At 50.1% G+C, this 23,730-nt stretch overlaps 2 protein-coding genes across 5 annotated transcripts; both read left to right on the top strand.

Moving 5' to 3' along the window:
- The first annotated feature begins 5,401 nt into the window (after positions 1–5,401).
- Positions 5,402–8,678, top strand: KCNE2 (potassium voltage-gated channel subfamily E regulatory subunit 2). Of its 2 annotated transcripts, none has more exons than XM_030288031.4 (2): positions 5,402–5,562; positions 8,049–8,678. In XM_030288031.4, the coding sequence occupies exon 2, from the start codon at positions 8,063–8,065 to the stop codon at positions 8,438–8,440; it is 378 nt and encodes a 125-aa protein (XP_030143891.4). In that variant the 5' UTR covers positions 5,402–5,562; positions 8,049–8,062; the 3' UTR covers positions 8,441–8,678. The 2 variants fall into 2 exon arrangements, with proteins under 2 accessions (XP_030143891.4, XP_030143886.4); XM_030288026.4 differs by having other exon boundaries at positions 5,403–5,562; positions 8,046–8,678.
- A 1,063-nt stretch (positions 8,679–9,741) lies between these two features.
- On the top strand, positions 9,742–20,265 carry SMIM11 (small integral membrane protein 11). 3 transcript variants are annotated; one of them, XM_032750850.3, is made up of 5 exons: positions 9,742–9,838; positions 11,915–11,976; positions 16,710–16,797; positions 18,435–18,608; positions 20,100–20,265. In XM_032750850.3, the coding sequence occupies exons 3-4, from the start codon at positions 16,777–16,779 to the stop codon at positions 18,594–18,596; spliced, it is 183 nt and encodes a 60-aa protein (XP_032606741.2). In that variant the 5' UTR covers positions 9,742–9,838; positions 11,915–11,976; positions 16,710–16,776; the 3' UTR covers positions 18,597–18,608; positions 20,100–20,265. The 3 variants fall into 3 exon arrangements, with proteins under 3 accessions (XP_032606741.2, XP_030143862.4, XP_072792150.1); XM_030288002.4 differs by lacking the exons at positions 9,742–9,838; positions 11,915–11,976 and adding an exon at positions 12,026–12,144; XM_072936049.1 differs by lacking the exons at positions 9,742–9,838; positions 11,915–11,976 and adding an exon at positions 15,481–15,542.
- The last annotated feature ends 3,465 nt before the right edge of the window (positions 20,266–23,730 follow it).

Here is a 23,730-nt window from a genome sequence, read left to right as displayed (position 1 = left end):
TACTTTTGCACCCATGCCACACTTAATTATTACTGATATCAAACACTCAGAGCTGGTAATTCATCCTGTAAGATTGAAAACTCTTTTCCATGGACAGAGATCACAGCCAGTGTCTCTGGGGGCTCTGTCCAGGGGGGTTCCTGACCCCTGCCAGGATCCCAGGGCAGCCAGAGGGAAGTCCTGGATTCCCACAACTGGAAAGCAGGAGTTCTGCTGTGGGAATTCAGCCCTGGCAGACCCTGAGCTGTCCCTGCCCACAGTAGCTGTGGCAATCAGTGGCCTCTGGCAGGGCTCTGCTCTCCTGCCAAACCCAGGGCCTGGTGCTGCAGCTGCTGCTCTGCCTCCCTCTGCCTCGGGAGGACAGGACTTGGCAGGGAAACGGGGATTCAGCAGGGCTGCCTCTCCCAGTTCCCATTCCCTGGATAGTCCAGGCTCTGGAAGGGTTGTTGTGAGAGGTGGCAGGTGGGATGGATAACTGTGACCACTGCACACCTGGGCTGCAGCTTCTGGGAACTGTTTCCCACTGCAATCCCAAATAAAACCTCAGCTCTCCTTGAGGCCAAACCACCAACCTTTGGCCATCTGGTACCATCTGCAGCCTCACGCCCCCATCTCGGGAGCCTTGTGTGGAAGGAAGGAGAACCTGGAATCACAGAATGGTTTAGGTTGGAAAAGACCTGTAAGATCATGGACTCCAGCCTGTAACAGCACCACCACATCCCAAATCACGTTCCAAAGAGCCACATCTACATGGCTTTGAAATCCCTCTTTTGGGCAGCCCCTGCCAGGGCCTGAGCCCCCTTTCCATGGGGAAATTGCTGCTGCTGTCCCAGCTGAGCCTGCCCTGGCCCAGCCTGAGGCCGTTTCCTCTCCTCCTGTCCCTGTTCCCTGGAGCAGAGCCCGACCCCCCGGCTGTCCCCTCCTGGCAGGAGCTGTGCAGAGCCACAAGGTCCCCCCTGAGCTCCTTTTCTCCAGGCTCAGCCCCTTCCCAGCTCCCTCAGGAATTCTCCAGCCCCTTCCCAGCTCCCTCAGGAACTCTCCAGCCCCTTCCCAGCTCCGTTCCCTGCCCTGGACACGCTCCAGCCCCTCCAGGTCTCTCCTGCAGGACCAGAACTGGACTCAGGAGACAAATCTGAACCAGCCATGGGTTCTGAGAGCCCTTTTGTGGCTGACTCCACCTTGAGAATATATTCCTTGCAATAGTTGAGCTTGAAGGTGATGAAAGCCTCATTTGCTCACCAAAATTCCACATCCAAACATGAGTGGCACAATCTCCTGGCTAGTTTGAGGTGAAATTAGGTTTTCCTGTTGTTATTTTGGTTTCCTGAAGCAGTGAGAGCAGTGACAACCTTAGGCCCACACCCACCTGAGCTGCAGGAGGGCAAATCCTGACAGCAGAGATGAAACCACAGCTCCTGCAGACCTGGTGGCTTCTCCCTTTTATTGCTACACCCCCTGAGCCTCCTTTTCTCCAGGCTCAGCCCCTTCCCAGCTCCCTCAGGAATTCTTCAGCCCCTTCCCAGCTCCATTCCCTGCCCTGGACACGCTCCAGCCCCTCCAGGTCTCTCTTGTGAGGGTCTAACAGTGATTCTTTAGTGAGGCTTCAGCTCCACAGGTTGTCTTTTTCTCAGCAAATGCCAGGAAAACAAAACAAAAAAAAAAAATATTTGAATGTGATGGATCAGTGGATCAGTGGATCAGGACCCACTTTTATTTCCAGGGCTGAGAGTGTGGCTGTCAAGTGTGTAAAGATCAGAGCAGAGGGCCCAGCTTGCAGCCTGGATGAGGGACACGAGGAACACGAGGGACACAAGGGACATGAGGGACATGAGGGACAGTGGGGTCTCCATGCCACCAGGGCTGCTGGCTCCAGCCACTGATGGCAGAGGAGCTCTGGATTCAGGTTTTCTACTCCATGGAAGCAGAGGGGAGCTGGGCACAGACAGCACCTTGCAGTGTGACTGTCCTTGGTGACATTTGTACTTCTCATCTACCTCAGAGCCCTGCCAGGGCCTGGAGGGGCTCCAGGAGAGCTGCAGAGGGACTGGGGACAGGGATGGAGGGACAGGAGCCAGGGAATGGCTCCCACTGCCAGAGGGCAGGGCTGGGTGGGAGATTGGGAATTGGGAATTGTTCCCTGGCAGGGTGGGCAGGGCTGGGATGGAATTTCCAGATTCCCCTGGATCCCTGGCAGTGCCCAAGGCCAGGTTGGACCTGGGGCTGGAGCAGCCTGGGACAGTGAGAGGTGTCCCTGCCATGGCAGGGGTGGCACTGGATGATCTTCAAGATCCCTTCCAACACAAACCATTGGAAAAAAATCCAAACCAACCAATTAAACAAACCAAAACCCTCAAAAACCTCAAGCCATTGCTGCTGTCACTCATTTACTTTCCCTTCCATGATGTTTTGGGCAGATGTTGCCCTCAGACCCCCACAGGCTGTTGCAGTTCAGCTGCAGCACCAATATTTTCACTACAGCTGAAAGAATGGAGAACACCCCAATATTTCAGAGGGATCAGTGTGGGCACCTCAAGTTTCTCTTCCCCTCTGAGGGACACACACCTGAATGAAATGCACCTGAAGAGCATTCCAGGTGTCACATCTGCTCTTCCCAGCCAGAAATATCCGTGTTTGCTTTTCCAGCTCGAGGCTCCGTGCTGCCAACACCCTCATTTATCCCCTGGAGCTTTTGCAACAGCACCACATAAAACCATAGCAACAAGGCTGGGCACTGCAGCTCCTCCTGCCTGGGATTTCTCCATCCCTGGGCTCAGGCAGCACAGCTTTCCTTGGCAGCACCTCCACCCCTCCCTGGCAGGAGGGTTCTGTCATGTCCTAAGTGTGATAATTTATTTGTGGGTTGTTTTGAATAAGTTAGAGATGGGATTGTTGAGCTGCTTCTGATGATGTGGTTTATTATTTTTTTTTTTTTTACATGGGTAGGAAGGGTGATATTGTTATAATATGGCTTACATTGTTATAATATGGTTTAGAAGGTTATAAGGCTTTTAGTTATAAGACTTTTTAAGGAATTATTGATTGATAAAATACAGTTCATAAGGATATATATATATATATGTTTTTACTTAATCTTCAAATATTTTGTCTTATGGACATATTACAGTGTATGTTTTTTTAGTTAATCATGTTATGACACAAACTTATAGTATTGTATCTTAATCTCTTTGTTTACTTTTATAACTACTTTTATTTAGTTCAGAAAGTTCCCACTCATGGTATTCCATGGTTCAGTTCCCACTCAGGATATTCCATAGTTCAGTTCCCACTCAGGATATTCCATGGTTCAGTTCCCACTCAGGATATTCCATAGTTCAATTCCCACTCAGGATATTCCATGGTTCAGTTCCCACTCAGGTTATTCCATGGTTCAATTCCCACTCAAGATATTCCATGGTTCAGTTCCCACTCAGGATTTTCCATGGTTCAATTCCCACTCAGGATATTCCATGGTTCAGTTCCCACTCAGGATTTTCCATGGTTCAGTCCCACCAAGGTCAGCCCTGCTGGATGCTCAGTTCTTTCCTCAGAACTAAAAATATTTAAAATGTAATTATTTTATACAAAGTATTGCTGTAAAAGATAAAGACTATAAATAATAATACCCCAAAAAAATTTTGCAAACACTTTTACATTTTATAAACTTCCTGATTTTGCTGATTTCTTGGAATACAGTTTCTTTATTCCTTGAGGAGGAAATTCAAGATATATTTTAATATTTCAAATCCTCGTGTCACCCTAATTTATAAAATATCATTTAATTTTCTTAAAATCATTACAGATATCAGTGATACCAATCATAAACCACTGGGTTAATGACATAAATGGATGCATAAATTATTTTTTAATGAAATTTTTATCCTTTTTTTAAGGAAACCACACTTGTGTCTGCTCCTGCTCCTGTTTAATCCTTCCCACCCTGTCTGTCCTTGGGCACCTCGCTGCTCTCCACACCCAACAAACCCTGAGCTAAGTGACCTTCAGGGGGACACTGGGTCTGGCCTTTTGCACCTCAATCCCACCACGCTCCCCCTCCTTGGATGTCCCAACGTGGTCTCATTTCCCTGAGCAAACTCCTCAGCACTCCATTCTCCTTTTTTTATTTTTTTAACTCTTTTTGTGTGGTTTTCTGGGAGTTTTTTGTCTTTTCCTGCTCCAGCTCATGCGTGAGGTGCCCACAGAGCAGAGCTCTGAGGATTTACATCTGCAGCAGGGATATGGAAATGGTGCTCACCTGATCCTGAGGGGAGAAAAAGAAGGAAAAGGAAAAGGAGAAAAGGAAAAGGAAAAGGAAAAGGAAAAGGAAAAGGAAAAGGAAAAGGAAAAGGAAAAGGAAAAGGAAAAGGAAAAGGAAAAGGAAAAGGAAAAGGAAAAGGAAAAAAGAGGATTGGAAAAGGGGGAAGGGAAGGGAAGGGAAGGGAAGGGAAGGGAAGGGAAGGGAAGGGAAGGGAAGGGAAGGGAAGGGAAGGGAAGGGAAGGGAAGGGAAGGGAAGGGAAGGGAAGGGAAGGGAAGGAAGGGAAGGGAAGGGAAGGGAAGGGAAGGGAAGGGAAGGGAAGGGAAGGGAAGGGAAGGGAAGGGAAGGGAAGGGAAGGGAAGGGAAGGGAAGGGAAGGGAAGGGAAGGGAAGGGAAGGGAAGGGAAGGGAAGGGAAGGGAAGGGAAGGGAAGGGAAGGGAAGGGAAGGGAAGGGAAGGAAGGAAAGGAAAGGAAAGGAAAGGAAAGGAAAGGAAAGGAAAGGAAAGGAAAGGAAAGGAAAGGAAAGGAAAGGAAAGGAAAGGAAAGGAAAGGAAAGGAAAGGAAAGGAAAGGAAAGGAAAGGAAAGGAAAGGAAAGGAAAGGAAAGGAAAGGAAAGGAAAGGAAAGGAAACTTTGGATGTTGAGCAGCCTGACTGCTCAGTGCTCACCTCTTGTGCCCAGATCAGCAAAGGAAATGATTGTTCTTATCTCTGCTGGCGCTACTGGTTTATTCATAGAAACATGGAAGGATTCAGGTTGGGAGGGACCTTAAAGATCATCCCATCCCACTGTCCCAGGTTGTTCCAAGCCCCATCCTGGCCTTGGGCACTGCCAGGGATCCAGGGGCAGCCCCAGCTGCTCTGGGCACCTGTGCCAGGGCCTGCCCACCCTCACAGCCAAGAATTCCTCTCTAACAATTCTTAACAATATTATTATTATTTTACAGAGCTCGTCTTTACTCTTCTGGCTCACCAGAAATGGAGCTGCAGCCCTGCTTTTCCCCAGGAAAGCTCTTTTCCAATATCTAAACTTGCAGCAATCAGCTCAAAGGCTCAATCCCAGATCCGACAGGATGACTGATGCAAGCTGTCAGCCAATATTTGACTTTCCAGGTGAGATTAGATTCAGCTTTTAATTTAATATAAACATAAGGCGTGCAGTGCAAGGCACTTATTGCACAGGCAACTGCTCCCAGCCTTGTGCAGGCTCCTTAAAACATTCCTGCTCTTTTGGGGAGTTTCATCCCATTATCCAGTGGAGTTGGAAAATCCTGAGTGTTCTGAATCTCCTCAGGGAAGGACACAGCAAAGGTAAGATGCTGTTACAAGTCTATTTCCTCTCGAAAAATGCAAATTTTTGAGGCAAATCAAGGAAAAAGCAGGTTTTACAGACAGTGAAGGCAGTTTGCATTTACATTTTCTCATTTAGTTCCATTAATTGCCTTTATCACTTATATTTGAGCATGTGTGAGGGTTTAACTGCAAAGGGATCCACCTGCATGTGCACCTGAATCCATGTGTGCATACAAGGCTGAATTCCTGAATTCCTGAACTGGAAGTTATCCCAAATTTTTTATTAGCAATGAAAATTCACTGCCTCTTCCCCTTGCATGCAGCCAGCTCCTCGTTCTTGAGGATTGGACTGGAAACAAAGGGATTTTGGGGGAATTCTCCCACAGGTTTTAGGGCTTGGTTGGCCTGGAGAGCTGAAGGAATTGCCCACATTAAAGTGGGGCAGACTGGGTGGGAATGGGATCCTGTGGGAATGGGAATTGGATCTGTGTGGGAATGGGATCTGTGTGGGAATGGGATCTGTGTGGGAATGGGAATAGGATCTGTGTGGGAATGGGATCTGGTGGGAATGGGAATGGGGTCTGTGTGGGAATGGGATCTGTGTGGGAATGGGATTTGTGTGGGAATGGGAATGGGATCTGTGTGGGAATGGGATCCTGTGGGAATGGGAATTGGATCTGTGTGGGAATGGGATCTGTGTGGGAATGGGATCTGTGTGGGAATGGGAATAGGATCTGTGTGGGAATGGGATCTGTGTGGGAATGGGATTGGGTGGGAATGGGATCTGTGTGGGAATGGGATCCTGTGGGAATTGGATCTGTGTGGGAATGGGATTGTGTGGGAATGGGATCTGTGTGGGAATGGGAATAGGATCTGGTGGGAATGGGATCTTGTGGGAATGGGAATGGGAATGGGATCTGTGTGGGAATGGGATCTGTGTGGGAATGGGATCTGTGTGGGAATGGGAATGGGATCTGTGTGGGAATGGGAATGGGATCCTGTGGGAATGGGATCTGTGTGGGAATGGGAATGGGATCTGGGTGGGAATGGGATCTGTGTGGGAATGGGAATGGGATCTGTGTGGGAATGGGATCTGTGTGGGAATGGGAATGGGATCTGTGTGGCAATGGGAATGGGATCTGTGTGGCAATGGGATCTGTGTGGGAATGGGATCTGTGTGGGAATGGGAATGGGATCTGTGTGGGAATGGGATCTGGTGGGAATGGGAATGGGATCTGTGTGGGAATGGGATTGGGTGGGAATGGGATCTGTGTGGGAATGGGATCTGTGTGGGAATGGGATCCTGTGGGAATTGGATCTGTGTGGGAATGGGATTGTGTGGGAATGGGATTAAGTGGGAATAGGATCTGGTGGGAATAGGAAGGGGATCGTGTGGGAATGGGATCTGGTAGGAATGGGATGGTGTGGGAATGTGATCTGTGTGGGAATGGGATCGTGAGGAATGGAATTGTGTGGGAATAGGATCTGGTGGGAATGGGATCTGTGTGGGAACAGGATCTGTGTGGGAATGGGATCTGGTGGGAATGAGTGAGTTTTGGGTGGGAATGGGATTTGGTGGAAATGGGATCGGGTGGGAATAGGAATGGTGTGGGAATGGGATCTGGTAGGAATGGGATTATGTGGGAAAGTGACCTGTGTGGGAATGGGAATGGGATCGTGTAGGAATGGAACTCTGTGGGAATAGGATCTGGGGGGAATGGGATCTGTGTGGGAACGGGATCTGGTGGGAATGAGTGAGTTTTGGGTGGGAATGGGATTTGGTGGAAATGGGATCAGGTGGGAATGGGATCTGGTGGGAATGGGATCAGGTAGGAATGGGATTTTGTGGGAATGGGATCCTGTGGGAATGGGATCCTGTGGGAATGGGATCCTGTGGGAATGGGATCTGTGTGAGAAGGAATGCTGGAGGGGGGTTTTCCTCCTGTGGGACACACACCTGGTTCATGGGGTCTGAGCAGCACTGGGGTCTGAATTTTGGGATAAATGGGATCAAACACAGCTTTGCAGTACCAGGCAGTGTCTCCTCCCCTTTGGGGACTGTCCCAAATGGTCCACAGCCACAGGGAATGGCTTCACACTGATAGAAGGAAGGCTTATTTTGGATATTAGGAAGGAATTGTTCCCTGTGATGGAAATGAGGGGCTGGGATGGAATTCCCAGATTCCCCTGCATCCCTGGCAGTGCCCAAGGCCAGGTTGGACACTGGGGCTGGAGCAGCCTGGGACAGTGGGAGGTGTCCCTGCCTTGGCAAGGGTCTCAGTGGATGATCTTTAAGGTCCCTTCAGCCCAAATTATTCTACTCAGGATTCTGAGTAGAACCTTCTTGGGTCTCTGAACATACTGAACCTCCCAGAGATGGGGATTCTCAGCTGAGCTAAAGCTGCACCTTCAAGATAATTGACATAACACTGACAAAATACTCCAAACCAACTCTTTTAATACAGACATCTGATTAAAAAATAATATTTTATTGTCTTTAGCAGCATAATTAGCAAGGATGACCAAGCTGCAAAACTTCACTTGGGCAGTAGAAGATATTTTCAAGGAAACCTTCCTCAATTACATGAACAGCTGGAGGAGGAACATGACGGAAGCAGCGAATAAACTGCAGGCTGAGGTGGCTGCTGAAAACTTTGACTACGTCATCCTGTACCTGATGGTGATGATTGGGATGTTCTCCTTCATCATCGTGGCCATCCTGGTGAGCACTGTGAAATCCAAGAGGAGGGAGCACTCCAACGATCCCTATCACCAGTACATCGTGGAGGACTGGGGGGAGAAGTACAAAAGTCAGGTTCTGAACCCAGAAGATCTCAAGTGTGTGATCCATGAGAACCTGGGGGCGAGGGATAAAACAAGCCCGGAGTCACCCTGACTTTCTGGGAACGCCAGCAGTGAGGGATTCACGGAGTCACACAGAGGGAACTCGCTGGAAGTGCAAAGAGCTGTGCAAGTGTTGATTAAATTTACACACAGGTCAATGGATAATGGAGTCCTGAGGAAATCAATGTGATGGTTCCCGTGAGGATTTTGGGAAAGCCCAGGAAAAATCTGTGATTGTGCTTCCCTTTGATAGTCTGTCCTTTGGGAAAATAAAGCCAAGACAAGGATAACTTGATTATCTGAGCATTTTTTAAATCCACAAGCAGATCTGGATGTTCCCACATCTGAATAACTGTGAGTTAGTGGTCAAAAGTGCCAAATTAGATCCAAACTGTGTGACTTAAATTCATAATGTCCAGTGAAGTGTGCAATGTCCACGGATTGACTGAAGAAGCAGTTAGGGAATGAATCACAGGAGGGACCTGATACCTGCCCACACTCACTCCCAACTCCTTTTTAGCAACCTGATTCCTATTTTTGCTCGTGTTAAATAATAAACTACAAAGGGCTTCTTTTCTTTGGGAGCCTTTGGCTTGTCTTGGACACAGGTCTTGAGATCTGAGCTGATCCCATCACGCTCCAGATGTGCTGGAGGTGCAAAAGAAGCACAACCAGCAGCAGGCTGAGGGAAGGGATTGTCTTCTACTCTGCTCCTGTGAGACCTCAGCTCAACTCCAGAAGAAGGTGGAGCTGCTGGAGAGACCAGAGGAGGTCACGGAGCTGTTTCACAGAGCATCTCTGCTCTGAGCCAGGATGGGAGAGCTGGGAATGTTCACCTGGAGAGGAGAAGCTCCAGGCAGAGCTCAGAGCCCTGCCAGGGCCTGAAGGGGCTCCAGGAGAGCCTTTGTATTGATAAGACAAAGAAACATGGCCTTAAGTTGAAGGAGGGCAGGTTTATGTCAGATGTTAGGAAGAAATTCATTAGTGTGAGGGTGGTGAGGCCTGGCAGAGGATGCCCAGAGAAGATGTGGACTCCTCATTCCTGGAAATGTTTAAGGCCAGGTTGGACACCTCCCACTGTCCCAGGCTGTTCCAGCCCCAGTGTCCAGCCTGGCCTGGGACACTGCCAGGGATCCAGGGGCACCCACAGCTGTGCCCACCCTCACAGGGAGGAAATTTCTCCTAATATCTGATCTAAACCTGTAATTTTTCAGTGTGAAGCCATTCCCCGTGTGCTGTCCCCAATATCCCCAAAATCCCAATCCCTCTCCTGATGCCCAGCTGGGCACGGGGTATCTGCCACCTCGCCGCGGTCCTAGCGGATGCTGTTTTAGGGCAGAAATGATAATTTTGGGTTCGGAAAGTTGAACCCCCTCAGCTCCGCCCCGGCCGCTGCCGCTGCCGGGAGCTCCTGAGGCGGCGCCGCCCCGCCCGCCATGGCCGCGCGGAGGTAGGAGCGGCCCGGGCCTTTCCTTCCTTATTTCCTTCCTTATTTCCTTCCTTCCTTCCTTATTCCGTCTTTCCTTCCCTCCTTTCTTCCCCTCACGGCCTCATGGGCTCCGGCGGACCCGCATCGCCGCCGGCCCCGAGCGCTCCGCTCCCCGCTGCCCGGCCCTGCCCTGCCTGTCTGTCCTGCCCTCTTCTGTCCTTCCCTGTCCTGTCTGTCTGTCCTTCTCTGCCCTGCCCTGTCCTGCCCTGCCCCTTCTCTGCCCCCTCTTCTTGCTCTCCAGGCCTCGTCCTTTCTCTCCACCCCCCCTTCCCTCTCTCCAGTCCCGCTTTCCTCCATCTCTCCCCCCTCTTTGCTCTCCAGTCCCCCCACCGTTGTTCGCCAGCCCTTTACTTGATATGCGCCTTTCCCTCCATGTTCGCCAGCTCCCTTTCGTAGTTCTTCATCACCTTCCTTCCTATCCAGGCCCTCTATTCGTGCTCTCCACTCCCCTCCTTTCCCTTCAACCCCCAACTCCTTATTCTCCTCTTACTCTCCAGCACCTATTTCTCGTTCTCCACAACCCATTTCTTGTTTTCCAGTACCCCATCCTTTCCCTTCAGCCTCTACTCCTTATTCTCCTCTTACTCTCCAGGACCGATTTCTTGTTTTCCAGTCCCCATTTCTTGTTCTCCACTCCTTTCCCTTCAGTCCCCCCTCCTTATTCTCCTCTTACTTTCCAGTCCCCATTTCTTGTTCTCCAGCACCCATTTCTTGTTCTCCAGTACCCCTCCTTTCTCTTCAGCTCCCCCTCCTTATTCTCCCCTTACTCTCCAGCACCCATTTCTTGTTCTCCAGTCCCCATTTCTTGTTCTCCAGTCCCTATTTCTTGTTCTTCACTCCCCTCCTTTTCCTTCAGCCCCCCCTTCCTTATTCTCCTCTTACTCTCCAGTCCCCATTTCTTGTTCTCTGGTACCCATTTCTTGTTCTCCAGTACCCCATTCTTTCCCTTCAGCCCCCAACTCCTTACTCTCCTCTTACTCTCCAGCACCCATTTCTCGTTCTCCAGTACCCATTTCTTGTTCTCCAGCACCCTATCCTTTCCCTTCAGCCTCCACTCCTTATTCTCCCCTTACTCTCCAGGTCTGATGTCTTGTTTTCCAGTCCCCATTCCTTGTTCTCCAGTCCCCATTCCTTGTTCTCCAGCACCCATTTCTTGTTTTGCAGTCCCCATTTCTTGTTCTCCAGCACCCATTTCTTGTTCTCCAGTACCCCTCCTTTCCCTTCAGCTCCCCCTCCTTATTCTCCCCTTACTCTCCAGCACCCATTTCTTGTTCTCCAGTCCCCATTTCTTGTTCTCCAGTACCCATTTCTTGTTTTCCAGTCCCCATTTCTTGTTTTCCACTCCCCTCCTTTTCCTTCAGCCCCCCCTTCCTTATTCTCCTCTTACTCTCCAGCACCCATTTCTTGTTCTCCAGTACCCCATCCTTTCCCTTCAGCCTCCATTCCTTATTCTCCCCTTACTCTCCAGCACCCATTTCTTGTTCTCCAGCCCCCATTCCTTGTTTTCCAGTACTCCCTCCTTTCTCTTCAGCCCCCCCTTCTTTGCTCTCCATCCCCTTTCCTTGCTCTCCACCCCTCGCTTTTATTGCTTTCCACCCTCCTTTCTTGTTCCCCAGTCCCTTCCTTCTGCTCCAGCCCAGGACAGAGTTGGGCTGGGATCCAGGGGCAGCCACAGCTGCTCTGGGCACCCTCCCAGGGCACAATTCCTTCTCAGTATCCCATCCAGCCCTGCCCTCTGGCAGTTTAAAACCATTGCTCCTTGTCTTGGCACTCTCTGCCCATATAAAAAGTCCCTCTCACTCCTTTTTAGCACTGGAAGGGGGTCCTAAGGTCTCCCCAGAATTGTCCTTCCTCCAGGCTGGGCAATCCCAGCTCTCCCAGCCTGTTTGCAGAGCAGAGGGCCTCAAATTTTGGGATCATCTTTGTGATCCCTGGTGATGCCATGTCTGATGTGCCCCAGGCATTTCTGGGTTTGGTTTGATTTTAGTCCAGCCAATGTGAATGAAACATCCCATCTGCTCTGTTCCTGTTTTCCAGAGTTTGGAGCATGTGAGGAGCTGCCAGAGGAACCACTCATATTTTAATTTCTGCTTCATCAGGTACGAAGATCTTGATGGTTTTTTAAATTGTTTTGATGTTACTTGAGTTGATCCAAGATCAGAATCAAGTTTGGGTTGGAAAGGACCTTACAGATCATCTCGTTCCAAGCCCTGCCATGAGCAGGGACACCTTCCAGGTTGCTCAGAGCCCCGTCCAGCCTGTCCTGGGTGAGTGACACCCCTTTTCTAGCTCAGAAATATCAGATTGAAGTGCACTTGGGTAACTCAGTGCTTTCCAAGGCCTCGTGGCTGCAGTTGCTCAGCAATCCCCAAAGGAATATCTCCATCCCCATTTTGTGGGAATGATGGAGTTCCGTGGATGTTCTGTGGTGCCTTGGGCTGTCTGTGCTCTGACAGCAGACAATGAATGCCCTGAGAGCCTGGGCTGGGCTGGAGCTGCAATCCAGGGCTGGATTCAGTTCTCAATTCCCTGCTCACCACAGGCCTCCCACGTGCCTGGGCTCAGCTGTGGGGCTGTGCTGCACAAGGCAGAATCCTGGGGCTGGAATCGGGGCTAATCCCAAACTCTGGGATGTGCTGCAGCTCTCCCCGAGGGACACGACCCTGTGGGATGAGCCTGCTGTGCCTGCAGAGGATCCCAGAGGATTTGGGGTTCACAGGGAATTGCTGGCACAGCCCTGAGGTGGGATCTGGCCAGACCCTCTCCTCTTTCCCATCTGCAGGAATCTGAGCTGCTTCCCCAGACAGAATTCCCTGGGGCAGGGCTGCACACAGAGCCCAGAATCACAAAATCCCAGCATGGTTTGGGTTGGGAGGGACCTCAAAGCCAATCCAGTGCCATGGGCAGGGACACCTCCCACTGTGCCAGGCTGCTCCCAGCCCCATCCAGCCTGGCCTGGGGCAGCCACTGTGGGGTGACTGTGCTCATGAGCACCTCCCATTTGTAAAGGAATAAAACTCCAGGGTGTCAGAACTCAAAATGTCCCTCAGACATTTTTGGATGTCCCAGATCCAGGTCAGAAGCATTTGAGACCCTGGCAGGACACAGCTGTGATTTTGGGTTTGAACCATGGAATGATTTACCAACCTTGCAGGAAGAACAAGAAGTCACAAAAGTTTAGATATTAGAGTAGAAGTAGTCACAAAGTAACGGGAAGAATTTTTTAGCATTGTACAGGGGGGGTTTAGCACCTGTACAGGGGGGTTTTACTTTGCACATGGGGGTCAGAGGTTTTAAGATGGAGGAATGTAGGCCAGTCCTGTTCCTCCTCTTTCTTCTTCCTTGCCTCCATGTTCTTGGTGATGTTGGCACTTATGGATTGGTTTAGAGTAGAAAGGCACCATTTAACATAGGTAATAGGTATTGGGGAAAAACTATAAACATTTAACACGTAATGTACCATATAAAAGTTCCCTCCTGCTTTTCCACTCTTGTTCCATGGACAGGAAACCCTCCAGAGGTTAATTTGGATTCCAGCAGCTGAGCACAGAGCCCAGGGCAGTGCTGAGTGTGCTGCAGGCTTTTCATCCCAGGAGTTCAGCTCTGGAATGCTTGGTGAGCACTCAGGGCTTGCTTTACCAACCTCTATATTTATAAACTGTTAGTGTGGAGAATTAAATTAATCCATCACAGAACTGAGATATTAGAGGATTAATCAGATGTTCAGCTCCAAACAGAGCAGGTGGGCTTGGAAACCCTCAAAGAACCCCCAGGGCAGCTCCTGTGTGTCCCTCAGGCCCCAGGGGGAGCACACCCAGCTCCAGCTCCCAAAGGCAGCCGTGGTTTCCATGGGCAGCTCAGGGGGTGGAATTCCAGCCCCAGCTCCTGTTCTCTCCAAGCCCTGTCCTGCTCCTGCCCCTCAGCCCCAGAAAGGGAGAGAAGAAGAGTCAGAGAGGATGTCAGGGTGTGTGTGTGCCTCTGCCTGAGCTGTGAGCAAACCACAGCAGCTTCAGAAGACAATCTTTTAGATAACATGCAAAAAACTTCCTTGAGACCAAACAACAGAGACTGCTGAGTTTTCTTTGGAAGCACAGGTTGGAGGAGAGATTTTTCCACCACACAGAACCCCTGAACCAGGCCCAGGTTCTGACACCAGAGGGGCCCTGGCAGTGCCTGAGGATCCCTGTCAGCCTGCTGCTGTTTTATCTCTCAGGGGATGTGTGGCAGAGCCTGCTGCTCCTGTCCCTGCACACAAGGAGCAGGGAGCTCCTGGCAGGTGCCCTTGTGTGGGGCCCAGGGGCTGTGTTTGCCTGCATTTTCCTGAGGAGGGAACAATGCCTGCCTGTGGATGTGTTCCCTGCTCCTGGCTGTGCCTTATCTCCTCGGGAAAGGCGAGCACACAATTCCAGCTGTTGATTTAAGATATCCCAGCCTTGAAAAAAAGCAGTGTTGGAGCTTTTTGCTCTTGCACTGATGACCTCAGTGCTCATAAGTGGTGGTTTTTAAGTGTGAAGGGAATCCTAGAATCCTGGAATGGTTTGGATTGGAAGGGATTTTAAGGATCATTCCATTCCCATGGCAGGGATACCTCCCACTGTCCCAGGCTGCTCCAAGCCCCAGTGTCCAACCTGGCCTTGGGCACTGCCAGGGATGCAGGGGCAGCCCCAGCTGCCCAAAATCTTCCCCTTTCCCCACTTCTCCCCTCTTCCCACTTTGTTTTCCCTGCCCTGTGCTGCAGCTTCACCTGCTTTTTTCAATCCTGAGGTTTCATAAGGGCTGGGATCAGCTGGAGGCTGGAAAAGCCAAGAGATGGGATGGGGAGAAGTGCCTGGCCACGGAGGCTGGTGGGATGTGGGAACCCAGCCTGGAGGGAGCAGTGACCTTCCCACCCAGTCCCAGCTGCACAGGACACTGTGGGGACAGAACACCACATGTGTCAGCTCTGGGAAACATCCTGGCATTGCAAGAAACATGGAAAGAGGTCCCCTGGATCCCTGGCAGTGCCCAAGGCCAGGTTGGACACTGGGGCTGGAGCAGCCTGGGGCAGTGGGAGCTGTCCCTGCCATGGCAGGGGATGATCTCCAAGGGATAATCTCCAAGGTCCTTCCAACCCAGACCATTCCATGATTCCATGAAGTGAAGATACATTTTCTTGGAGATGTGACAACACTGACTCTGTTCACAGCCACCCTGACATTTTCTCAGCAGGAGGAGGAGCTGCACAATCAGGATCAGCACAGAAACAGTGGCTGAGGAACAGGAATGTGGTGGTGGCTGCCACTCCAGGGCTTTGGTACAGCTGGGTTTGGTCACTCTGGAGGGGTGGGAATGTTTCCACAGGTGTCTCAGCAGGGTGAGAGGGAAAAGGAGAGGATGCTCTGGCTGGAGAAATTAGAAAATCTACCCAGAAACTGAGCAGGACAGGAGCTGCAAGAACATTTAATTTCTGCAGGGAGCTCAGCAGCTGCTCTCTGGTGTGGTGCTGATTTATTCAGCCCAGCTTTTCACAGTGCTTGAGTGTTCCCTCCTGCTTTTCCACTCTTGTTCCATGGACAGGAAACCCTCCAGGGGTTAATTTGGATTCCAGCAGCTGAGCACAGAGCCCAGGGCAGTGCTGAGTGTGCTGCAGGCTTTTCATCCCAGGAGTTCAGCTCTGGAATGCTTGGTGACCACTCAGGGCTCCAGGGAGTGCTTGCTTTGCCAACCTCTATATTTATAAACTGTTAGTGTGGAGAATTAAATTAATCAATCACAGAACTGAGATATTAGAAGATTAATTAGATGTTCAGCTCCAGACAGAGCAGGTGGGCTTGGAAACCCTGAAAGAACCCCCAGGGCAGCTCCTGTGTGTCCCTCAGGCCCCAGGGGGAGCACACCCAGCTCCAGCTCCCAAATGCAGCTCAGGGGGTGGAATTCCAACCCCAGCTCCTGTTCTGGGCTCTCCAAGCCCTGTCCTGCTCCTGCCCCTCAGCCCCAGAAAGGCCCTGGAGGTCACTGGGGATGAGCCCTCCCAGGGGCAGGGAGGGCTAATCAGCAGCTTGCCTAATTCTCTTTGAATTTCTGTTTCTCCAGGAAGTCATTCTGCTTTATTTTCTATTCCTCCGTGAATTAATTCTGCTTTATTTTCCATTCCTCCATGAGTTCATTCTGCTTTATTTTCCATTTCTCCAAGAGTTAATACTGCTTTATTTTCCATGTCTCCAAGGGTTAATTCTGCTGTGTTTTCCATTCCTTCAAGAGTTAATTCTGCTTTATTTTCCATTTCTCCACGAATTAATTCTGCTTTGTTTTCCATTCCTTCAAGTGTTCATTCTGCTTTATTTTCCATTTCTCCAAGAGTTAATTCTGCTTTATTTTCCATTTCTCCAAGAGTTAATTCTGCTGTGTTTTCCATTTCTCCACGAGTTAATTCTGCTTTATTTTCCATTTCTCCAAGAGTTAATTCTGCTTTATTTTCCATGTCTCCAAGGGTTAATTCTGCCATGTTTTCCATTCCTTCAAGAGTTAATTCTGCTTTATTTTCCACTTCTCCGTGAGTTAATTCTGCTTTATTTTCCATTTCTCCAAGAGTTAATTCTGCTGTGTTTTCCATTCCTTCAAGAGTTAATTCTGCTTTGTTTTCCATTCCTTCAAGAGTTAATTCTGCTTTATTTTCCATTTCTCCACGAGTTAATTCTGCTTTGTTTTCCATTCCTTCAAGTGTTCATTCTGCTTTATTTTCCATTTCTCCACGAGTTAATTCTGCTTTGTTTTCCATTCCTTCAAGTGTTCATTCTGCTTTATTTTCCATTTCTCCAAGAGTTAATTCTGCTTTATTTTCCTTGTCCCCAAGATGCTCCTGCCCTGCCCTGTGCCTCCAGGAGTGTGACCCCTCAGTCCTGGGGCACCCCACAGCTGAGATGGTGGCCTTCAACTGGAAGGTGAGGCACATTCCCAGAGCAGGGATTGCTGCTCTTTCCTCTGGGCTGTGGTGGGAGGGTTCTGATGGTTCCTTCCCCAGGGGAGGATTTTTAACCCCACACTCTCAGGGACAGGGGATTTCTTGTTCTCCTTCCTTGCCAGATGTGCTTGCCCCAGGATTTGCTCATCCCTGCTCCTCCTCCTTTCCTCTTTCCAGGTTTTTCTCTGGCTGCTTTTCCCCCAGCTGCTTTTTTTACTGGAGGGGAATTTCTCCACTGTGTTTTTGGGGTTTTGGGGCCATGAAAGCCCTGTAAGGTCCTGTGTCAGGCACCACAGTGTTGGAGCAGGAGCTGCTGCAGAGAGCCCAGAGGAGGCTCCAGGATGAGCAGAGGGATGGAGCAGCTCTGCTGGGAGGAAAGGCTGGCACAGCTGGGATTGTTCCCCTGCACAGGAGAAGCTTTGGGCTGAGCTCAGGGTGGCCTTGCAGGGCCTGGAGGAGCCCCAGGAAACCTGGAGAGAGACAATTTCCAGGGCATGGAGGGACAGCACACAGGGAATGGCTTCAGAGTGAAAAATTACAGGTTTAGATGAGATAATAGGAAAAATTTCCCCACTATGAGGGTGGGCACAGCTGTGGCTGCCCCTGGATCCCTGGCAGTGCTCAAGTTTGGACATTGGGGCTGCTCCAACCTCAGTGTCCTTGCCTGTGGATCTGGATGAGCTTTGAAATCCCTTCCAATCCAGTCTATAATTAACAATTTGAGCACATTAAATCAAGCTTTCCCCCAGCCCAGCCCTGGTGTGGCAGAGCTGTGGGCTCAGAGCTGCTGCCTCTGTGCCTGTGGGGAGATTGACAGAGCCTGGTGGTGTTTTTCCAGACTCCTGCTGGTGCAGGGACACAAGGCTTGGCCTGAGTTCAGAGCTTTGATGTGTCCTGACAGCTTTGGGACATCCTGAGGGAACAGGGGGAATTCCAAGTTCACAATTATGACAGAAACGTGGAATATCCTGGTGGGAAGGGACCCACAGGGATCAGCCAGTCCAAGGCCTGGCCCAAGACCCCCCAACAACCCCACCCCATCCTTGGGGAGCCTGCTCAGTGCCCACCACCCATTTCCATTGGATTTTCCTCTCCAAGTTCATGTTTTTATAGCATTGAATCACTCTGTGCAATTCCAGGCATTCAAAACTGGCACAGCAATCCTTGGATTTTTTACTTTTCTCACAGTTTAAAGGCATTTATCTACACCTTCCATCTCTGAGCAGGTTCCTTACAAAGTTGCTAGGAATTAAGATTTCCTGGAGTGTTTTTGGGGATCCCACCTGAGAGCTGATCCCCAGGGATCCATCACTTGTGAGAATTGCTCAGCAGCATTTCCACTTTCACAATTTCCCTCAGATACTCAGCTCTTCCCTTTTTCCAGCTCCAGATGGTGCAAATACTGCTGGAAAATGAGAAAAGGAGTTCAGGACTTGAGGGAAGGAGATTTTTTCTTTGCCTTTGTTGCTCTGCCTGGTTTAATTCCCCACAGAAATAAAAACCATGGAGGGAGAGGAGCGTTATTATTGGAATGGAAGATGCAGAACATCCCTATAAATTCACCTTTAATTGTCCCAGTGTTCCAGAAGTGCCTGAACAGATTCTCTGGCATTCCAGGCTCTGGAGTACTTCCCACTGCTGATGTACATTTTGGCAGCTAAAACATTGATCCTTTGCTTGGCCTTTGCTGGAGTCAAAATGTACCAGAGCAAGAAAATCGAGGAGAAGCTGAAGAGGGAACGTGAAGAGAAGCTGAAGGCAGAGAAGAAGGATGAGTGAAGAGTGCCTCAGGTGTGGAATTGATCCTAATCCCTGAGTCTGGACAATGGCATTGTTAATCCCAGTGGGATTGATTGGGGATGTGCAATTAGACTTGAGCTCTTGGAATATTTGGGATTTGCTCCAGTTCTTTGTGGGATTTGAATGAACCACTGTCCTGTCTGAGGGTGTTTGAGCACAATATTCCCTCTCTGGTTTTATCTGCCTGGGATTTTGGGCCTGATGCACAAAGAGGGGGAGAAATTGGGAATAACTGCAGGGAAGCAGCCAGGCAGGATGCTGCAATCAGAGCTCTGGGCCTGAAGTCACAGAATAGAGAGAGAAAATAATCTGCCTTTCTAGATGAGTGAAATTATTGACAGCTTGGGGGTGCTTTAGCTGGAAAGGGCAAATTCCACTCCTGGAATTCCCAAAGGGACAGGTTATGCTATGAAACATCAACCACTGAGAAAAATGCACCTTTTTCTGCTTGAAAGAGCAAAATGAACATTGCAAAATTCCCTAAATTTGGGATTTTCATTCTGAAATTCCCGAGCTCCTCCCCTCTGTTTCCAAAGTTGAAGCAATCCCTGCATTGTTGGAGCAAGTCCATGAGCAGAACGAGTCCTGCCTGGTGCTTGGATTCTATTCCCTGCCTTTCTTGTCATTTTTGGAGCAGTTTGCTTCACTTCTCCCTGTTCTGCAGCAAAATGGGAATTCTATTCCTGCCTGTCCTTTGGAAGCTCAGTGGGAGTTTGATGTCATGTTGCTCTTTATTGAAATAAAATCTTATTTCCTTTTCTGAGGTCATCCCCTCTCATCTAAAGACACTTCCCAGTTCTTAAAATCTTTCCTAGATTTTATTTCCACCTTGCCACTGTTTTATTCCCTTTATTCCCAAGGATTAGGAATTGTGCCTAGAAACGAGGCCCTGGGAATAACCATGGCAATGAAGTTTTTTTCTATTTACACACAAAAAACCAACAACAACAACATCAAAAAATACCCAACAACAACAAAACCAAAGGGGTTTTTCAGTCTTCTGCCTCCAGCAGATTCAGGACTTGGCTTTGGGGCAGATTTTGGCCAATTCCCTGGGAAAGGAAAAGTTGGGCAGGGCTTGGAGCAGCCTGGGATAGTGGGAGATGTTCCTGCCCATGGCAGGGGTGGATGGGATGAGCTTTGAGATGCCTCTAACCCAAAGCAGTCTGGGATTCTGGGATTCAGTGTTATCCCAGGGAATTCTGTTTGCCAAACCCCACAGCTCCAGGGATTTCTGCCCCAGGATCATCACACAAAACCTCAGTGCCCAGCAGGTGACACCACCCTTGGAGTTAAAACCTCTCTGATTCCACAGAAATTCCCTTCCCAGCCCCCAGAGCTGCCCAGCAGAGACCCTGTCCTTCCTAAAATCTGGGATGAAGAGGGAGGAATTCCCCCCTGGAGCTGGGAACAGCTCCAAAGGTGCCCCTGTGCTCTCCCTCTTGTGCCTGCTGTTCTCACTGCCCTGTCCCCTCCCTGCAGGTTCCTGACACTTGGATTCCCCTCCCAGGAGGATGAAGCCTTCCTGGAAAAGAAGGATGGGTAACCTCAGGGTGACACTTAAATTATCTCTGGTTTTGTATGTGCAGCAAAGCAGCTGAGCCTCTATTTATGTAATGAAATAAATGTCTTTGTTTAAAAAAATAAACTTGGGTTTATTTTTTATTTATCCTTTATTTATCAAAGGACTGGAGCTGCAGGGAAAGATCAGCTGCCAGGAGGTGGCTGGGATGGAAGAGGAGAACACTCTGGAGGGAAAAATTGAGGAGAAAAATGCTCTGGATTCATCCTGGGAGGCTCCAAAGCTCGTGGAGAGGCAGAAGGGAGTGAAGAGGGCTCAGTGCAGCTTTGCAGCTTCTTCCTGCCAGGTCAGGCTGTGGGGTCTGCATGGAACCAGGTGGGCAATCCCAGGAGAGCAGCTTTTCCAGGCACTCCTGGGCTCCATGGGATCACAGAAGGAGTTTCATGGCAGGAGCTTTATCCTGAGAAATCTCCTTGGTTCCCTGTTTTCTGCTCAGCCTGGGGGCAGCTGTGCCTGCCTGTGCAGTGGAGAACTTGGGATGGAATCCTGGAATGGTTTGGGTCTAAAATCACCTTGTTCTACCCCTGCCATGGCAGGGACACCTCCCACTGTGCCAGGCAGTGTCCAACCTGGCCTTGGGCACTGCCAGGGGTCCAGGGGAATCTGGGAATTCCATCCCAGCCCTGCCCACCCTGCCAGGGAACAATTCCCAATTCCCAATCTCCCACCCAGCCCTGCCCTCTGGCACTGGGAGCCATTCCCTGGCTCCTGTCCCTCCATCCCTGTCCCCAGTCCCTCTGCAGCTCTCCTGGAGCCCCTCCAGGCCCTGGCAGGGCTCTGAGCTCTCCCTGGAGCTTCTCCTCTCCAGGTTGAACATTCCCAGCTCTCCCAGCCTGGCTCCAGAGCAGATTTTGGTTCATCAGCAGAGAAACAGAGAAGCACAGCAATAAAAGCTCAGGTGTGGCAGTGCCCCAGGCACCTTCACATCCCCATTTCCATTCCAAAGCACTTCCTAAACCCTTCTGCGAGTTAAGGAGAGGCAGAATTTTTCCAGTGGACTGGGGAGAGGCGGGAAGAGGAGGCTGGAGATCCCCTGGAGGAGCCCTGAGCCCACTCTCAGCTGAGCAGGGAGCACAGGGGGTGCTCAGGGAGCTCCCTGGAGCTGCAGGGATGTTGAAATCTCCCTTTCCCTGCTGTCTCCTTGGAGCCTGGAGAACAGCAGCAGTGCACAAAGCCATTCCCAGCACAGAGAAATGTCTGCTCTGCAATATCCTGCTGGATCCTGGAGAAATCTGCTCCAGCAGCCTTAGGCCTGCCAGGCACAGGAATTCCCAGAGAATCCAGCATCTCCCCTCTGTTCCCAGTGCTCACCTGTGCGTGCCAAGGTGAGCTGGGGGGGAATTAAATTGGATTTCTGTGGTGCCAGTGAGGGCAGCCTGGTGCCCACCCTCCCTGCAGGAATCCCAGGAATTCTGGTGGAGCCACTCCCCCAGACCTCCCCAGGGAATTGGCAGCTCTGCTGACACCACTGGCTTGGCTCTGTGCACTCACTGGTTATTTTTGGATATTAGCCCCAGTCTGGAGTTTTTAGGCTCTCCAGAGTAGATTTTCTAGGAAAGAAAAATAATAACGATGAATTTTTTTTTTTAAGCTTTTCAACTACTTTAAAGTTTTGTGGGCAGAACCAAAGGGACACAATCTCCCTTTAAAACTCCATTTACCACCAAAGCCACTGGGCACCATTTAGCACCCAAAGCAATCAAGTCTGGCTTAAAATCATCCCTGCCAAAGATGTGCAAGAAGGGAATTCATGCTCGATTTTTGCCCCTGAATATGGGGGAAGGAGCTGCGAGGAGTCTCCTCAGAAATGCTGCAATTACCACCTTCCTGCCTCTGCAGCCAAATCAGAAAAATCTCTGCAGGTAAAAGACTTCAAATCTGCTCCAGCCTGATTTTTAGAATCTCAGAGTGGTTTGGGGTGGAAAGGATCTTAAGGATCACCCAGTGCCACCCCTGCCATGGCAGGGACACCTCCCACTGTCCCAGGCAGTGTCCAACCTGGCCTGGGGCACTGCCAGGGATCCAGGGGAATCTGGGAATTCCATCCCAGCCCCTGCCCACCCTCCCAGCCAGGAATTTTCTCCCATTATCCCATCCATCCCTGCCTTCCTCCTGCTTGAGGCCATTCCTAAATTTCAGCGGATCATCAGAGCTCAGAAACCCCCAGAGCCTGGGATGGGGATATCAAATAATTTCCAGGATAAGAGAAGGAATTCCCTGTCCAGTCCTGTCCCTTGCCAAAGGGAAGCGTGGCTGTTCCTGCTGTTCACGGGGAGTTGGAGCTGTGCTCTCACAGCTCCCAGGTGATTTCACCCTTGGGAATCCCTCGTGGCACCACTGGAACAGGAAAAATCTGCTGACACTGGGGGGAGACAGCAGCTCAGCTTTGCTGCAGTTTCTCCTTCAGAAACCACCTGAGGGCCTGGAATTCTGAAAGAATCCCAAAATCCCAGGAAATTCTGGGGCTGGCAAAGCCCTCCCAGCCCAGGGAGTCCCAGCTGTGCCCATGCCCACCTTGTCCCCAGCCCAGAGCACTCAGTGCCACCTCCAGGAATTCCTTGGTCACAGAAAGGTTTTGTGGTTAAAAACACATTTAAAAGAGGAAAAGAGAATTCACTTCAGTTCCATTCCTGAGGAAGAGGAGGCAGCAAGGATAGAGCCATGGAGTGCTTGGTGTATCCCAGAATCATCAAGGTGGGAAGAGCCCTTCAGGATCATCCAGTGCCACCATCACCCCAAAGCCTGTCCCCAAGGGCCACTTCAACACCAGAGGATCTGCACAGGAACCTCTTGGAAGTATTCCCATCCCAAAAATGAGCGAAGTCACTGTGGTGCCTGCAGAACACAGGGTCTCTCCTTCTCCCCAGTTCCATGAAATTCCTCTTTCCCAAAGCAGGGTTCAGGCTGTACCTCCCTTGCACAGGTCTGTGTTCCTGATATTGTCATTTTGTCACCAGCGCCCCGTGTTGAAGACACAAAATAAAAGGCTTAACATTAAAAACTGGCTTCTAAACTTCCAATGTTTGCACTTTTAGGGTTCCTTTTATTCCCGTGAAGGCTGTGTGGGTTTAAACAAAAGCTGCAGTCCTTGAGTGATCAGGAAAGGAGCTGTTAAGGGATTTTAAGGAAAACAAACAAAACTCTCCCAGGTTCTGAGGTGACTCAAATGGCTGCTGGAATAGGGAGCTCAGGGCTCTGGGCGTGCTGAGGTCCTTAAAATGAAAAAATAAATCTTCAACAGGACAGTTTTGTCATCAGACTTCAGCTGAAATAAGCTCATCTTAATTTTAGTACCACTGGAAGCTTTTAGTGTGAGACTTCTGCCAGAACCAGCCCAGGCTGGGGCTGGAGGGAGGCAGAGCTCCCTGAGCAGCATCCCAAGGGATCCAACATCCAAACAGGGATCCCAACGTTTCCTCCCCTGCTCTTCCTCTTGGCAACCAGCAATTCCAGCTCTGCAATGCTCTGTGTGGGGGAGAATCCCTCACAATTCCCTGGGATCCCAGCTCCAGTCTTGGCTTCCAAGGATGC

This window comes from Taeniopygia guttata, chromosome 1 (genome assembly GCF_048771995.1).
Source record: "Taeniopygia guttata chromosome 1, bTaeGut7.mat, whole genome shotgun sequence".
NCBI lineage: Eukaryota > Metazoa > Chordata > Aves > Passeriformes > Estrildidae > Taeniopygia > Taeniopygia guttata.
This window is presented reverse-complemented; position numbering and strand designations above follow the sequence as displayed.